The sequence below is a fragment of the Epinephelus lanceolatus genome, chromosome 2 (genome assembly GCF_041903045.1).
Source record: "Epinephelus lanceolatus isolate andai-2023 chromosome 2, ASM4190304v1, whole genome shotgun sequence".
Lineage (NCBI taxonomy): Eukaryota > Metazoa > Chordata > Actinopteri > Perciformes > Serranidae > Epinephelus > Epinephelus lanceolatus.
The window spans coordinates 13,998,579-14,015,991 of NC_135735.1; the positions used below are offsets into that span (position 1 = coordinate 13,998,579).

The 17,413-nt window shown below is 39.4% G+C and overlaps 1 protein-coding gene across 1 annotated transcript in view; it reads right to left on the reverse strand.

Annotated features, from left to right (window-relative positions):
• Positions 1–842: 842 nt before the first annotated feature.
• map2k5 (mitogen-activated protein kinase kinase 5) overlaps positions 843–17,413 on the reverse strand; it is a 79,577-nt gene continuing 63,006 nt past the window's right edge. Inside the window, exon 22 of the mRNA XM_033617653.2 lies at positions 843–2,552. Within this exon, the coding sequence (XP_033473544.1) occupies positions 2,442–2,552 (111 nt within the window). The 3' untranslated portion in view covers positions 843–2,441. The remainder of the gene's footprint in view (positions 2,553–17,413) is intronic.

A 17,413-nucleotide genomic window follows, 5' to 3' on the forward strand; every position in this document is an offset into this window, starting at 1 on the left:
AAACAAATAGCTGCTGAATGAAACTGAAGAACTTCTTCAGCATAATTTCCTTTCCAACAGGTCACTCAGTGGCATTCAATGTCAGGTGTGTCCGTGCAAACAGAAGTTAAAGATATGCAACCCAGTTAAAACTAAAAACCTAGATGGAAAGAAACCCTGGTTCGTCCAGATGAGTTTGAAGAATTATTTGTTTGGTCATAAGCTAAAGAACCAAGAAACGTTGCATGTCAATTTTTCATTGCACTCTGTAAAACTGCAGAGCTGCTTCAAACTCAGTGATACTGCAGGCTCTTTGTTCACCTAAACATCACTTGAAGACAAACAGAGCTTTGTATCCACTTAAAGGAATATTTCACCTGCAAAGTGACCATTTGTATATCAGTTATTCACTGCATGTTACTTTGAACTGTGAAGAAAAATTTCTGGCACGTCTTCTCAGTGAATGGAGAATCCAAAAAGGTGAACATTCTTCATGGATTGAAGTAAAAGGCGACCATGTTTAATGACAGAAAAACTATAAAAGCATCTGTTCACACAACTTGTGCAGTATAATCCAAGTCTCATTAATCCAGCCGTAATCTCAGTATTTATTTTTACTAAAACATTTAACACATCAGTACAAACAGTCTCATGCACTGCCAAATAGGCAGAAGTGTTTTTTATAGTAATGTCTTGGCGAAAATGCATGTTTTCGGGAAGTACTGAGCATATAACTGAATAAATGTGACTTGGATTATACTACACGAGTTTTATTCTTCTGTGTTGAATCGAAGCCGTACCCTACGCCGTGATGTGCACCTCCCCAGAAATGTAACATGTCACAGCGATGCAGACCTCCTGTCTATTTTTGTAAGCTGAAACCATTTCCCTCAGTGGAAATGAAGCTTTTATTTGCCTTAATTGTACAGATAAGAAACAATAAATTGTGAAGACAATAAAGCCTCCACTAAAATAGCATTATAAGTCTTGTGTGTTATTTATCCTGGCTTCATAGGAGTAGAGGAACTCTCTGCTAGGCTAATTTATACATTTTAAAATGCCATAAGTTTGTGCTAATAACGTTAGTATGTTAAATTTGTTTGGAAAACGTGTTCAGGAAAGACAGTCCTTTTTGTCAGTGCACCTTGTGAGTTGTAATGGAGCCGAATTTTGTAAAGTTACCTTTGTTAAATGTTGCTGTTGTCCCTGGCTTCATATGAGTAGAGGAAAAGTCCCCTAGCCGCTAGGCTAATTGTATGTAAAACGCCATAGGCTTGTGCTAAAAACATTAGCATGTTGTATTTGTGGGAAAATTTGTCCAGCAAAAGAGTGCTTTGTCTGTGAATGCTGTGAGTTATAGTGAAGCTGATTTGTGTACTTGGGTTTGAAATCGACTTCATTAAGCCATGTTTAATGTGTTTTAACTAAATCAACTCAACTTCACAGCACTTAACAGAAACCTCTGCCGCCGACTAGTGTTTTGGAGGTGTAACGGCAGAATCACACAGATACACCACCGCACAAGTAAAAATGCTCACAACGGTGTAGGCCATGTGCGTAGGCTCTGCATAAAGCAGACACACAAGTATAAATCCCGCTTTAGAGTTTGTAAACAGTTGTTTTGATATAGTGTTGCTGTTGTCAAACATGGTCCCCGTTTACATGAAGAATGTTTGACTTAGCATAGCAGAAAAACGTTTTCTTTACAAATTCAACGTAACACGCAGTGAGTAATTTATATACAAATTATAATTTAGCAGGCGAAGTATTCTTTTAATACCCTGACCTCACAAGATTAGGATATAACTGGATACAAATGTTTTAGTCCAGAAATGAAACAGGTAATCTGTTGGGGAAAGTTCTGCTAATACAGTGACAATATAAGTTTTCTGAGGTAATAAATTACACCACTGGAAAAACAGGCACACACATGGGCTATTACTCACAGGCAAAAACCTTAAACATTCAATAGAGGGCTGTCAACAGTAAAGCACAAGACGGTTATTTGAGATACCATCCCAGAAACAGCATTGCTCTGACAGCGTATTGCAGTCTGATGCTTTGAAGTTGTTTCTTGTCACTGATCCTTTAAATCGGGACCATTTTATCTCCATTCATCAGGCCGTGAAGTGCTCACTGCATTTCTGTATACTCTCAAATAACGTGGGGACGAAGCTGTGGATGGAGACCCACGTTAGAAAGAAAGCGCAGACGTCTGTGCACTTTTTGGATGCAGAGATTAAGAAGTTCAGAAGGTGTGAGCTCTTCATTGTCACGACGCACGAGTGCTGTTAAATAAAGAATTACTCACATAAAGTTTGTAACATCTAGTGATTTTTGTCCGTGTACATCGAGTCACTTGTACAGTGCATGTGGACGTACTTGACCCTGAAGCCTTTGATAAGTGTTCAAGGTTTGGGATCAAACGTCCTGGTCCATCCTTGGCGGACAGCAGGAGGGTGTCAGACATGTCCCTGAGCCTGCTGAGCTCGTCTCTCCTCCAGACAGCGACAGACCCACATCGACACCACCTCTGCATTACCATCATTAAACTGTATGATGAAGGCATGATCCTGAAAAATAATGAGAAAGATAAAGACAGGAGTGTTAAATAATTTTTACTGAGAAAACAGCTAACAGTCTAAGTTTGGGTTAATTTTGCTTTATATAGAAAAAAACACATTTTTAGAACTAAATTACTGCATTTAAAGGCTTTTTTTTAAAAAACTTGGAATGCAATACAACCACTAATGGGCTGAATTAAGAAGGTTATTTAGTGAATACACAAAGTCAAAAGTCAGACTTATATTACAAATTTTTACACTGAATATAATGATATGGAAATGGATTGACTATTTAAGTTTTACTGATCAGTTACTTTTCAGAGTGAAATTTCTGAGACATATCCAAACAACTGGTAGCAAACTATCTCAAATTACAGTTAAATGGTAAGCTAAAATATGTTTCTGAAGACATTTTAGGTGAGAAATAGGCAACACAGTAAAAGAATCTTGGTTCATATTTGATCAGCTCTGCTTATTTTTTTTTTTACCAACTGATCTCAGTTTGGTTGAAGTTTGATTCCGCCCTTACACTCTTTCTATGTGTGGTGGTAGGTATATAAATTGTGGAAGGACAATCTGTAGTTAAAGTGGGGACGACATGTTTTGAGTAGGGAGATCTGGGTGCTGGTAAAATGGAGGGAAGTCTACCATTGTTCATTTACACATACTACCCACATTGTTATGATATTAAGCTGTAAATATCCGTTTAAATGTGGCCTTAAAGGTCAAGTGTGTAGGATATAGTGGCATCTAGTGGTGAAGTTGCAGACTGCAACCAAGTGAAACTTCTCTCGTGTGTAAAGCGTGCAGGACAATTACTGCAACGGATGCTGAAAACGTGAATGGTACAGTGTAGATGGTGACCTTGTTTAAACTGTTGTTGTTATCCTATCGTGACTTAAGCCAAAGGGCCTACGTGACTTCAGTCATGGTTTGGTGGATTTCTGGCTAAATTGGGAAACTCAATTGTTCTCTAAGCCGGGTGTCTGAATGGCAGGAAATGCCACTTGGAATGTTCCTACAGTACTTACAGTGCTCATGTTAAACAATGTTTGTTTGTCTCACACTATAAATTGTCATGATGTACAAAGTCTTCAGCTTTTTTCTCAAGTTAGATGACCCTCAAATGTGCAACTGTTTCCAAGCCTGTCTTATTTTAAGTCCTGCTTATGCTACAACAATGGCCCTATCTAAAGCCCGTGTTTGGTTTGTCCATTCTGGGTTACTGTAGAAACAACATGGCGAACTCCATGGAAGAGGACCCCCCGTACGTCAATATAAACGCCTCATTCCTAGGTAGCAAAAACATAATTCTTATTTTCAGGTGATTATAAACTAATGAAAACATAGTTATGAATATTATATACAATTTCTGCCAATATATGCACTGAACTCCTGCACACTGGACCTTTTACTTTATTGAGGAACCAAATTAGAAATTAGACTGAAAAGACAAACTTTATCCATTATCACCTTCAGTCAAAAGTCTTGGATTCAATCACAAACTGTACTGAAAGGTCTTTTCTGAAAGGTTTTTTATTTATCTAAAAATCTTTTCAGTTTCCATTTTGCAATTAAATTTCATATTTCAATAAACATTTTTGCATAACTAAAAACATCTGCTGCCACTAATCTTCCTCCATACACATGACCTTCAGATTAATTATCCACAGCAAAATTGGACTGAAGTGGCTGTAAAATAACAAGTAATGAGCTTTCTCATAGAAGCACAAAAATATATAAATATATATATTCTAACAGCTATTAAAAAAAAAGTTTATACCTATGCTGCAATATAATTTTTATTATCAAACAGATGGGAGCCACAAACATTATTACACCTTGACGAGAAGTGTTTAGTTTTGTTCTACTTTGTATAATTATTCTCAATCATGATTGAAGAAATAATAATAAAAAACAAATAAACTGAACAGGAACTCCATTAAACCCTCTTAAATATTGATGTGCAACAGATTTGGATTTAAATGCTAAACGTTTAAGTAATGGCTTGTCAGGGCATTTTAAAGAAATATCTTTGGAGTTTAATGATCTACACGACTCATAACAGGTTGTAAAATGAGCTCTGTAATAAAACAGGCAGTAACACAGAGCATCACTGTCGACTATTTAAGGAAGGCTTTTGAATATGATATTGATTCTAGTTCATACAGTCTTCATTATCGACTGATTTTCATCAAAAGTGCTGATAAATGAGCTCTTAAAAAACCACAAACTGACCAGTCTTGGTTGATTGGTAGCTTATCAAGTTTGTTAAATGCTGGCAGTGTTCACTTGTTACTGCAGCAGGACCGAAACAGAGATGTCACATGTGATATCTCAGTGACAACAGTCCCAATCACTGGCCTCATCTGGGGAACTTTCCAAACCAGAGCCAGAGGTCACAGAGGGGTCAGAGGTGAGAGGGGAGGAGGTTGTAAATGAGACACTTCAACCGAGGCTGACCATGGTTTTTATTTGTGGTGTCTAGATGTCCAATTAGATAAACAACGCTGCGGCCGGCCAGTTTAAATGAACTTGTCAACACTGATTTCAGCGATATCCATCCTTAACAACAAGAGACTGTCACTGTTAACAGGAGTTCAGCCCTAATTTAAGCTGGATGGACACTGTGCATTTTATTTATTAATCTTCTACGTTGTGTTAACTCACACTACTCGTTTTAATCAGACTTTCTACATGGCCACAATCTGCAGCTTTTATGCTCACACTGTAAAGATCAATTAACCATAGCGCTCACATTGAACATTAGCATAAAACCCTGCTCTGTTTTGTCCAGTGCTAACTCCAATAGAGTTTATTCAGGCCAGACATCCGCCTCCTCAGCTGTGTTGGCTTAACACTGGATTGAGTGTTGGAGGTGCAGTGCATGGAGCCCAAAAAGCTTGATTTCTATGGCATGAAATCACTCAGATCTTCAGCATCTTGGAGCCCATAGAACAAGCGTACTACAGACTTTTCGGTTTAGCACTCTCTTAGGTTGAACAGGGATAAACATGATTTAAGTGTGTGCCTCCTCTAAACTTTGCACTTTGTTATCGCACCACATGGATCAAATCCAGATAGAGAAACGAGTCATTTTACACTATGAGTCACATTCACCTATACACACACTGGTGGCTGAGGCTACCATACATGGTGCCACCTGCTACTGAGTAACCATTCACATGCAATCACACATTGATGGAACAACCATCAGGAGCAATTTGGGTTTCAGTATCTTGCCTAAGGATACATGCAGGTGGACCACCTGCTCTTCCTCTGAGGCACATTAGTTGTGATGCTCAAAAAATGTTTCCACTGATGTACAGACTTCGCAGTTATTTGCATTGGAAATCTACAGGATAGTCTTTTTGGACCCAATGGCATCACATGAAGGGCTCAGAAGTTGTAATTCCATTGTTTGGGCACTATGAAAATTGGCTTCAAAGCCAAGTTTGGTGCTATTGATACAAAGACAGAGAGGGAGTATAACACTGTGCATACTACAAATAGAAGGTAAAAAGAAAAAGATTGAGCTGCAGATGGCTGTAAGATGCAGACAGTCTAGTTTGTCACTTCTGCAGCAAAGTTTAGTTTTATATCACAGCACAGTCAAGACTACAGACAACACAACACACACTACAACACACTACACAACATGCAAAATACAACTGCAGTAATATTAAAATAAGCCCACTTAAATTTATTACTAATCATTTGACAGCAGCCATTGAACTGCTGAACTGCTCAAACTACAAGACAGACAAATAAAATTTCTGACAAGCAAGAAATCCATCCAATTGTGTGCAAACCAAATAGCTGACTGAGCAATCAATCAATCAAAAACCAGCACCAATCTGGCAGAAATTGTAAAATTAGTTGGGGTAAATTTGTCCCAAGGTTTTGGTGCTAAGGAGGTAATAATATGGACTGTATCGGCTTTTAATGTGAGATAATGTCACTATCACAAACTCTATGCACCATAGAACAATAGACAAGTTTATTTTCCACTGTACAATGTCCCTTGTGTGTTGGTCTTATGTGTTTACCTATATAACTGAATATTGTCTGAAATATCATTATCAAATATTGGCTTTGGTATTGGCGTCAAAAATCCTGTACCAGTTGAGCTACAATCACAATATTATGTTTAACAAAAAAAAAAAAAAGCCTTACTGGGAAGTCTGAGTAACCAATGAACTCGTGGATAAGATGCAGAACACATTCTCACGAGACACTGAAATATTTTTAAGCCAGCTTAAACATTCACAGACTTCTTTTACAAGTATTTACAGGGCTGTCAGTCATGAGTAAAAAAATCTTGTCTATGAAAACCATATCTCACTGCAACAGTGACATAGTTTGCCTCAGATTTGATGCAGAAAGTGATTTCAAAGTGAGCAGTGTTGTTGTCGGCTGTTTCTTCAACGTTAAAATACCCCCCAGCAACAACCAAACTGGTGCAGACACTGTAAGATTAGCAACAAAGTAGGACAGACTGGTAGTGACGGTCCACTTCTTCCTCCTGGGATCCTTCTTGTCTATTTGCGGTTACACTGGAAAATATGTTAAACTGAAGAATATGCACAGTACATAAATATAAAGTCACACAAAGGGTGAATATATTTGTAAGTTGTAGTATCAAGATTTCTTTACAACATCTACTGAAATCTATTTGGTAGACCTCTATTCTTTCTTTATTCTGCTGTAACATGTAGAATTGGTCATTGTAAACTGGGGGGAGAACTGTTACTGTTACTTTCTATTGTGATCATTCAGTCACCACATGTTTAGTGTGCTGTAGTTTCATATTTTAAAGGAACATGTTAAGACATTCCAGCGCGCTCTAATCCTGCACAAACTGTAGAGATTGTGAAGGACTGGGGGGAGCCCCATCAATCCTGTTGTCCTTCTAATGGGCAGCTGGGGTTAACACAGTCTGAGGTTAATTACTCTCATATCAGTGTGAGCGTGTGTGTGTGTGTCAGTATGAGACGGGTGGAGTGGACGCTCCTGGGTGCCCCTATGTGCTGAATACCCATCTCATCAATCATTCCTCTGTGCCTCGGTAGAGAGGGAGCGATACAGAAATAAAGAAGGAAGTACAGAGTGATGTTTTTTAAAATCCAGCTTTTCACCTCTGCTCCACAAATTAACCCTGACAGGTCGGAGACATCTGCTGGAATCTGACCTGGATGAAGGAGCGTGGCTCGTCATACCACCATGACACACACCGTACATGCACACATGCAAAGACACTGTAGAAACACAACATTAACTCAGGCCAGACGCACACTATGCTCCTGCTTCCTGATATTCATCTTTCTAAATGAATCTTCCAACCAGCACACAAATGAGCACCGCTACCTGACTTAAGGTAAGTATGTAAATTTGTTTTCAAAATGAAGAAATAAAGACATTGAGAGGAAGTAAGGACTTGAGTCAAAGTTCTAGTAAACACATTAGACGATGTAAATTGATGGAAAGCCACTAAAGCCACTAAATGGACCCTGTGTGGTTCGTTAACTACTGTTTCCAAGGTCAAGAATCAATCTGACCTTTTAAGCCAACATGCACGAAACATTTAAAAAGGTCCTTAAAGGGGAACACCACGTAAATTAAGAATTCCAATATGTTAATTCCATGGCCGAGGAAAGTTTAATCAATGTTTTTTAAAAAGGAGCTACTCGTTTTCAAAGCCAGAAACAAGGGAAGTAAGTCTCAAACTTGTGAAGTCATGATGAATGGAGGACTCACAGAATGTTTTCTTTTTAATACCCAAATGAGCTTTATTCTATTGTATTGTACTCAGCTTTAATGTACCTACATACTCAGAACATTCCTCGGGGTGCTCTCACTCTCTATTACATGTTTAATCATTCACTGTCTACGAAGCAGCTCCACACTGTACACGCTATGACATCACAAATGTGAGTTTTAGCACTCTGGTTTGTGGATTTGAAAGAGAGTTGTTCATGTTCACTAATATTGAACTGTTCTAGACAACAGGAATAACAAGTATGAAAACGGGCAAATTTAAGGTCCTCAGAAATGTGGAAATCTAAGAATACGCAATTCAATCTGCTCTCAATCATGTGATACGATTAAGAGCTCCAGAACAGCCACTAAATAGCCACTAAATGGACTCTGACATTGTTTTGATCCCTCGCTGCACTCTTATAGTTAAAATGACAGTGAAGCTAACAAAAACAATTGACTTAGTCATTTCTAAACGTGACTAACTTTAGTGGACCATAAAATCTCAGGTATGGAGTTCATCTGCAAATCTGGTTCAGAATAAGACCAAACTTTTCTACAGATGCCAGTTTTGTAATCATAACAAAGGCCAGAATGTGGCCTGCAACAGACGGTAAGGCTTCTTGTTTGTAGTCGAACCGACTTCTGGAAAACGTACCGCCCCTGCCGACAGGTTAAGAGGAGTGAAGAGGCAGTGACAGTATAAAACAGTCAATGAAACAGGTTTTCAGCATTATGAATCATAACAACCACGTGAGATTCTTGAGCATACATATGCACACAAAAAATTAGGCTGATTGGTCCAATAGTTTGCAAGATCTACCGTGGGCAGACAGATACACACATGTACCTACATATGACCAAACGCATGATCTCCTCCTGGTTTACACCTGTAGGAGCAACAAATAACTCTTGACTTTACATACCATACACTGCTGTAATTGTCCAGAGTGGCGAAATCTGTGGCACGTCACAAATGTAAAGCATGTTTAAAGGACTGGACTCACTCCAGATACTCTGGAACAGCAGAGCGCTGGTCTTTACAGAGCAGGTGGCGACAAGAACTTCCAACATGGGTATTTTTGAATACAAAATGGAATAGGAACCAGTCCCATCGTACCTTTGGCCTTTGTGGCCCTTTATAGTCAAGCATCTTGTACTAATCCTTTCGATTACCCTCAGGTTTATCTTGTGACCCCGCCACCCAACATTTAAGACCCCCAGGTTGGGAATAATGCTCGAAGACTGTCATCTGACTCTTGTTTATATTAGACATAAGGTGCCTCAAGAGTCTTGCTTTGATGCAGACACAAACAGGTGCACACACACCAGGGTATTAACTATGCGAGAAATATATTCTCACATGCACACACACGCACAGAATACCCTAATAATTAAATTAGCTGCAACTTAAATAAGTATGAAACCTGTAAAGGGAGAGTTATAAATACAGAGTGAATAACTACTCCTTAGTTAGGTCACTGAAGGTGTTTTGACTTTCTGCTGTAGCGGTGCGTGGACAGAGGTGAGATGGGGGACGGACTCATTTAAAAGTTACATTAATCACCGTCTGGCCACATCAGAATGGGATAATCACCTGCGACTGCTCTGCTCAAATAGAAATGGCCTAAACCCAGGGGAAATTCTACCTAACTCTTTAATTGTTTGAAGCCTTTGAAGGGTCTGTTTAATCTAAGATTAATTTATGCGATTTTAAATAACTCTATGTATGATTAATACGCTCAAAAGAAATTAAAAGGAGTTTGAGGCAATTATAACAAGAGACTGGTCATCACCTCATTAGAATAGTGTTGGAAGAAACGCGGTGTGTTTGTCAGCGCACGGGTGTGTGTGTGTGGGACAGAGAGAAGGGTGAAGAGGTAGATAGAATAACTAGGTCTTTACAGATTTGCATGCTAATCACAAGCTCCCTCTGGAAACTGGCTGGCATTGTGTGTGTGTGTGTGTATATGTGTGTGTGTGTGTGTGTGTGCATGCATGCACTTTGGTCAATCTTAGTGCACAGGAAATGTAGGGAAACTTCTCTTAGGAGAGTTACAATGCTCTAAACTTAATGATCCAAGCGTCTAATGCTACTTTGAAATCTATCTGCTGCTTTCAAAACTGTTTGCATAGTGAGGCAGCGCTTTTTCCAGACAGCCACCTACCAATGAGCCACAACACTAACTGTTAGCCACTGAAATGGAAAAAAAGTAGGAAAAAGAAAAAGACAATAAAATGAGAACCAAGGAGAGGAAGAGCACCATCGTTCTCATGCCTTAGTTTAGTCTCCAACCAATTGTACAAAAGAGAAAAACTGCAACAGCAGCCAGGATTCATATTGCTGGACTAAGACATCCTACTGGGTGGGCATAAAGCCAGGTAGGATTGTGGGCAGGGTGAAGATGCGTTGATGCACATGTGCAGATATTATGTGTATTTTAGATGAGAGATGTAGCAGGGTGGACCAACAGACGTAGTTGGCAGTAGGGTAAGGTACCGTTCACATATGAACAGATACCGATACGGGTTCCGGTATCTGGAATTTTGCACGGGTACCAATCGATACCTTTAGGCCCTGATCACACAGAAAGTGTTTAAGCAGCTGGAGGCGCATTTTTGTAATTGTTTTAATGAGAATGAAGGTTTTTGCTTGCATTTTTTGCGTTGGACCAACTGGTGATACTCCCTGTGATCCACCCTCTTTTTTAGGGTCTCATGTACCCACACAGATCTCCATTTCTCGGCACCCAACAAACTATTTGCTGACAGCCTCTCACCCTCAACCAGAGCGACAGCAAGTACCCTCTGCCTGAACATTTTAGGAACTAGCTACTAATTACTGACATACGTATATCTAAAATATATAAATAAATGGTAGACACGCCTTGCATTTTGCAACCTGCAAAACACTTTCTGTGTGATCTGGGCCTTATTCTGTACTTTATCTTCTCTGTGATAACAAAAATGCAATTTTTGAACAAGGTGCAAGCATGATGTAGTAGACTGAAACTCAATTCTGTTCCTCTGCTCTTTTCTAATCACACAAAGAGCTAATCTTCTGTGTCTGTTTATCTGTCTGCTTATGTGTGTGTATTTGCGAGTTAGTGTACTACAGATTAGCACTGCAGTGGTAGTTTTGGCTCACTAGGAAGCCGATTTAGCGGCCGAAGGAGCTCTGTTGCCGACTTCCTGGCTGCTGGCACTACCACCTCCTGTCTGAAGTTAAACCTGGCAGCTCTGCAGAGCTCTGTTGCTGGCTTCTGGGGTTTGGGGCGCTGTGCAGTACTTCCACTGCTTGTCTAAACCCAAATGCTCTCTTAGGTACCAAAATTTGGCACAGATGTGAATCTGTGCTCAGTAGCTCCAATATAATTCAGTCAGTGCCCTCAAACGGTAAAGAGTTTGGTACCCAACCATAGCCGGCAGTGACCAGCACTGTAATCTATGTGGAATCTGTCATTGTAAACTGGGTGAAAAATGGAAGAGGTGGGGAAAGAGATGAGCAATTAATAACTGTCTTAAACTTACTCACACTCTAGAAGTAAAGCAGCTTCATAAGAAACCAAACTATTCCTGTCTAATAATGTTTTCACTGACCTTTTAACTTTTCAAGACAATGAGACAAGGTTGTTTTAGCTACAGTTTTCAACTGAGTAAAAGGAAACCTTCTTTCGGTCAAATCAAGGATGTTGGCCACAAAAAGACATTTCATGTAAGTGGCAAAATTGATTTTCATTTGTACAAGATCTAAACATAGATTAAAGTGTAACTTTGACTCCAGTTATCATTTAAAATGATGTGACCGAACAGTTGTGTAGCACTACCACGCTGCAGTATGTGTGAATGGGGTTCATGTCAGTGAAGACCCGAGGGTAAAATGTGAAAACATTTGGCAGCAAAGGTGCTGACAGAAAAGTTTAGGGAGGGGGAGACGTCAGTGATTTGACACAAGTTTGAAAAGGGACCAGAGGAACCCCAAAAAGGCAGAATGATACACAAGCACACATGTGAAAATCCTTTTTGCACATGCAGCGCTGTAAACATTAAGACGCCTATTCCTCAGACAGTGAAGAACTGCTGCCAAAGTTTGACACACACGATAACTCATGCGAGACACTGACCAAATAAAACAATGCTAGAACAAATATACATATTGATATTAGACGTGTAATATAGTCTGTATCTGTACGACACACAATACGATACCGGTTTCAGCTCAGATATTTTGTACTCAAATACCACAATATCTCCAGAAATGTTCACCTTTTCTTCACCAGAACCACATCATGTAAAGACATACAAACCAAGATAACAAGGCAAGCTTCATCACTGTTGAAGAGTTCAGTAAGCTAATAAACTAGAGAGAAGCTAAATGAGAGGCTCGATCCGCTATGTTTATGGGCGTGTACCCCACAGCGTTCAGGTGAGGTCAGGAGTTAAAAAAGGTAGTGATCAGGTGCCAGTCAGTAAGTAGCAGGCATCCAAGAGGCATGGTGCAGAAAAAAGCACATATAATAAGGCAAAACACCAAACGAGGGAGAATCTGGGGATGGCTTCTACTTTTACTTTCGCTGGCAAGCTTGTTTACAAACAGTAACAAACAATCCTTCATAGTATACCTTTAAAAATTTCATTAACAATTGTTTTATAATACAATACAATTATTCATTCATTTTCCATAACTGCCTATCCTGTTGGGAGTCTCAGGGGTCTGTAGCCTATCCTAGCTGACACTGGGCGAGAGATGGGGTATACCCTGGACAGGTCACCAGACTATCACAGAGCTGACACAGTAGCCCTTTTTAGATAAGAATTGTGCAAATTTGCAGGAAAGCCCAATCAGTCTTTTTTCAGCTTTTGCAGTATAAAAACAAAATCGGGGAGGGCGGAAAATTGCCGCCTACCTACTTTTGTTTATACAGATTGCGCCTTTTTCGGGGCAATGGGGGGCGTGCGCAGGTAACAAAACGTGTAGCTCAGCATGTGACGTAAACAGTGACGTGGGAGGGAAGCCGCGGCACAGAAGGGCTCCTCCAACCCCGGTTACCAACCGCCAACCCTGGGTTTGAACTGGGAAGCCTCTTGCTATGAGGCGACAATGCTAACCAATGCACCACTGTGCTAATACAATTATATTAAAATAAATAAATAAAACATATTGGTACATAAGAACATGTGAAAAAGCTGAAATGCTAAATGAAGCTATGAGTTTGTCTTGCATTTAGATATTTGCCTGTTTGATTGCATCCACTCCACCAAGTTTACTGGGACTGAGCACTGCGAGTGCTGAGAAGGTGGACTTTAAGTTTGGTTATTAATAACTTACACAGATTCCTGCTTTGTGACTTTATGACTCATAACTACTCCCTAATAATAAGCTGACAAATGGATTTATAATGTCTCATCAATGGTACCGTTGGGTAAAACACACATATTTGGGTTTGGTAAATCATTCCTAATAAAATAATTTCCATCTCAATTCCTTTGGGTTAGCCTTAATATATATATATATATATATATACATATATATATATTTACGTTTATGTTTGTTAATAATTCCTGTTTATTTAACTATATATTTGTTAATACTATTGTTTAAATTTCTTATATTTTCATGTATCTTTCCTCTCTTGCAAGGAGCACCTGTAACATAAATAAATTCCCCCCGGGGATCAATAAAGTATTTCTGATTCTGATTCTGATGATTCTGGTGTGTGTGTGTGTGTGTGTGTGTGTAAAAAGCTAAATATCCTGCATAGAGCACATTTTTTTCCTCACATTTTCTGAAATGATTAATATTCTGCAGGCCAGATGGGAGGCTCTGGTGGACCGGCCATGGCCCACAGGCTGCCAGTTGACGATCACTGCGTTACGTTCTTGATCCAAAATGAATACTCTGAGAGTGTCGGCCATATTCTGTAACTGTCCAGTAAACACAAAGGCCTGTGTGTTGCCTTGTGGCCTCCAGTCCACTGCATGCCTCATCTCATACATGTCTGCCCCAACATTGAGGTGTCATTAAGTCAGACAGTAGGATTTCTCTGCTTTATAAAACAACAATATAGTTTGTAAGAGACCACGTCATCCTCGTGGTAAGTTGACACGTCCATATTGTCTGACACGGTGAATGAATGAAGATGAATTATTAAATGAGGCAGCTGTTGACATGTTTGATGGACAGATAAAGATTAACATTAATGAGTCAGGGTTTGTTTGTTAGAAACATCCACACTTGAGTGGTGCTATAAGTGGTCAAAACTTGATGCTACTCAGCTCCTATCTGTGTGTTTGTTTGTGTTTGTATGAGCCGAAACTAGATTTAGGGACAGTCAGACACAGGAGGGGTTCCTTTGTGACAAACCGTGGGGCTCATCTGGTGTCTCCGGGGTTGAAAGGGGGCTACAAAATGTGTGCGTGTGTGTATGTGTGCCTATGAATAGAAAAGCAGAATAGGAGGGCTGCATTGACAAGGGTGCTAAAAGGCTGTGTGAAGGCTGCTGGCTGGGGAACGGGGGACGACGAGGGAGAGGAGGGGGAGGGAGAAATGAAATGTCCATCAAATCACAATCACAGAATGTGAGGGTGTAGGATCATCACTTTTGTTTTCTTCTTCTCTCACAGAGACACGGAAAGACAAGAACACAGAACACCAAACTCTGCATTTTCTGTCTGTCTTGCCGTAACGCAAAATAAATGAGTCAACAGTTGCTGCACACAGATCGGGCCTTGTGCTGGAGGAGACGGGGGAGGAGACAGACAGCGTCTTTAGAATCAAAAGCCAGAAACCTCAGACAGGATGGGTCATCACCAAATACCTGCAGCTAACGTCCTGGGAGCAGGCCAATGGAAAGTCTCCTCGACTGACCAACGTCATTAGCTTATGATGACAGGATAGAGTGTCCCAATAAAAGATGCATTAGTATGAGGGGAGAAAAACACACTCACTTTCCTGTCTGATGGCTCATCATGTGATTCTTTACAAATAAAGGGAAGAAATGAGAGAAAGAAAGATCTCTTGCTGATACAAGGCAGACAAACCTCAGTTACATATACTAACTGTGGTTTAAGTTGATTTTTAAATAAGACAGTAATGATTAAATATGCGCAAATCAATCAGAGTAATTTAACTGTGGGATGTTTTAGGAGAATACCGTCAGTGTAGAAGACTGTGGTGAAAAGAACGAGAAGCAAAGACGGATTTTTGTTTGTGTCATGTTGTTTTGTTTCAGTTTAAAACTTAAAGTACCCTGTGAAGTCTCTGATCACTGCAGCAATACAGCAATGTTTATACAAGCGACAACCCGCGTGCATTCTGCTGTTTGACATGCAAAGAAACGTAGTAATGTGCCAACAAAGGCAGTGAAGAAAAAGACGAGCTCCTAAACAATGCTGTAAACAAAGCATAATTTTAAAAAAAAAACAAACAAAACAAGCAAATGTTTTACAAGAAAGGAAATGCTTTCAATGTGTTTGTCAAGCCTCAAGGACATACAACAATGTGTTTATAGCTTTTGTGTGTTTACAAGACCAAGACACCTTTATTATACGGTTATACTTAAAACTACACTTGTGTCTGAAACTGGTTTGACTTTGGGTACGTCAGAGGACCAACATGGTTGTTTTTGTGGTGTTTCAGAGCAACAATCAAAAGTGCTTAACTGATTTTGGATTTTATTAATAAGCATGAAGTATCAAGTGAGCACCTCAAAAGTTTTCTATTGTTAACCCCTGCCTCATAAAACATGTTCAGACCATCCTACTGCCACCCCCCAGACATGTAGCGGAGTCCAAAAGTTTGGACTTGCCCACCACAAAAGCTTGATTGGGTACAGTCAGATGTCTGAGAGAACAAGTCTATATTTTTGAGTGGTTTTTTATGCTTTTAGGTTGTAGAAAGGCGTCTTAACAAATAGTTGATATTTTGTATGAATGATGTTTTGTACATAGAGAACAAAAGCAGTAAAGTGGTAACTGAAAGGGCAGAGAGAGACAAAGATACTTCTGAGTGACATGTAAATAAGAATAGATGCGAATAGATGCAGATTTAAACAGAAACATATTCCTGTCAAGAGCACAATAATGTCTATAAAAAGCTGGAATTAACAAGCTATGTGTTGCTTTGACAAAGCTATTCTTCCAACTTCACAACAGAAACGGAAAGTTAGTTAAGGGTTAGCACTGTTGGAGCTGGATCAGGGAATATCAGCGGAGCATATGGACTGATAAATCATAGTTAAAACCTCTTCAATCTATCGCACTGTTGTGTGGTTAAATAACGATTGAGGGTCACTTAAGATTACCTAGACCTGAAAACAAATTCAAATTCAAAGGGATTTCAGGGGAAAGAATGATTGAAACAGTATTCTCATCTGTCATGCAACACTGTGGGGACGTTGACTAAATGTAAGTTTGAATCATTTGAAGAAAATTTCAATTTTCAAATTTTTCAAATTTCAAACGTTAATATTACATTTGGTGTCTGAATTATACTGTTTTTGTCTCTGTTAAAAACATTATTAAAGGAAATCAAATCATCAATATAATTGATTCCAAGCTTTTGAACAGCTGTGTAGAAAATTATAGAATTTATGTCAGAGAAAACTGGGTCATTTTTAATTGTAGCAAAGAGCAAATGTATGTGATTTTGCATTACTGTTTTAAAACCTCCTGCTGTAGTGTGCCATATAGTCATTAGGGGTGTAAATCATACGTTTCATCATGATATTATACTGATTATTTGATAATCGATATGAGACGATATCAGTAAATGTACTCATTGTCTTTTCCTTGGCTGCCTGGTGCTAGGCCGCTAGCACTACTTGGATGTTCAGGAAGGAGATGAGCCTGAACCATGGATGTATAAAGAGAACTGAATACAGCATTTGAGGCAGGGCCTGGTTCATTCCTATGAAAGTTGACCAGAGGCACCTAAAACTCTCTGAATGATCAGCACTGCTTCTGCACTGTGTAGCCCATAGAGCAGGTGCAGATGAAGGTGAATGGGGATAAAATGATGCAAATGTGCACCTCTCCTAGACTTCTGAAATGTTATCTGACCAATTGGATCAAATTCTGATAGTGAAACGAGTCATTTTGCAGTGGCTGTGATG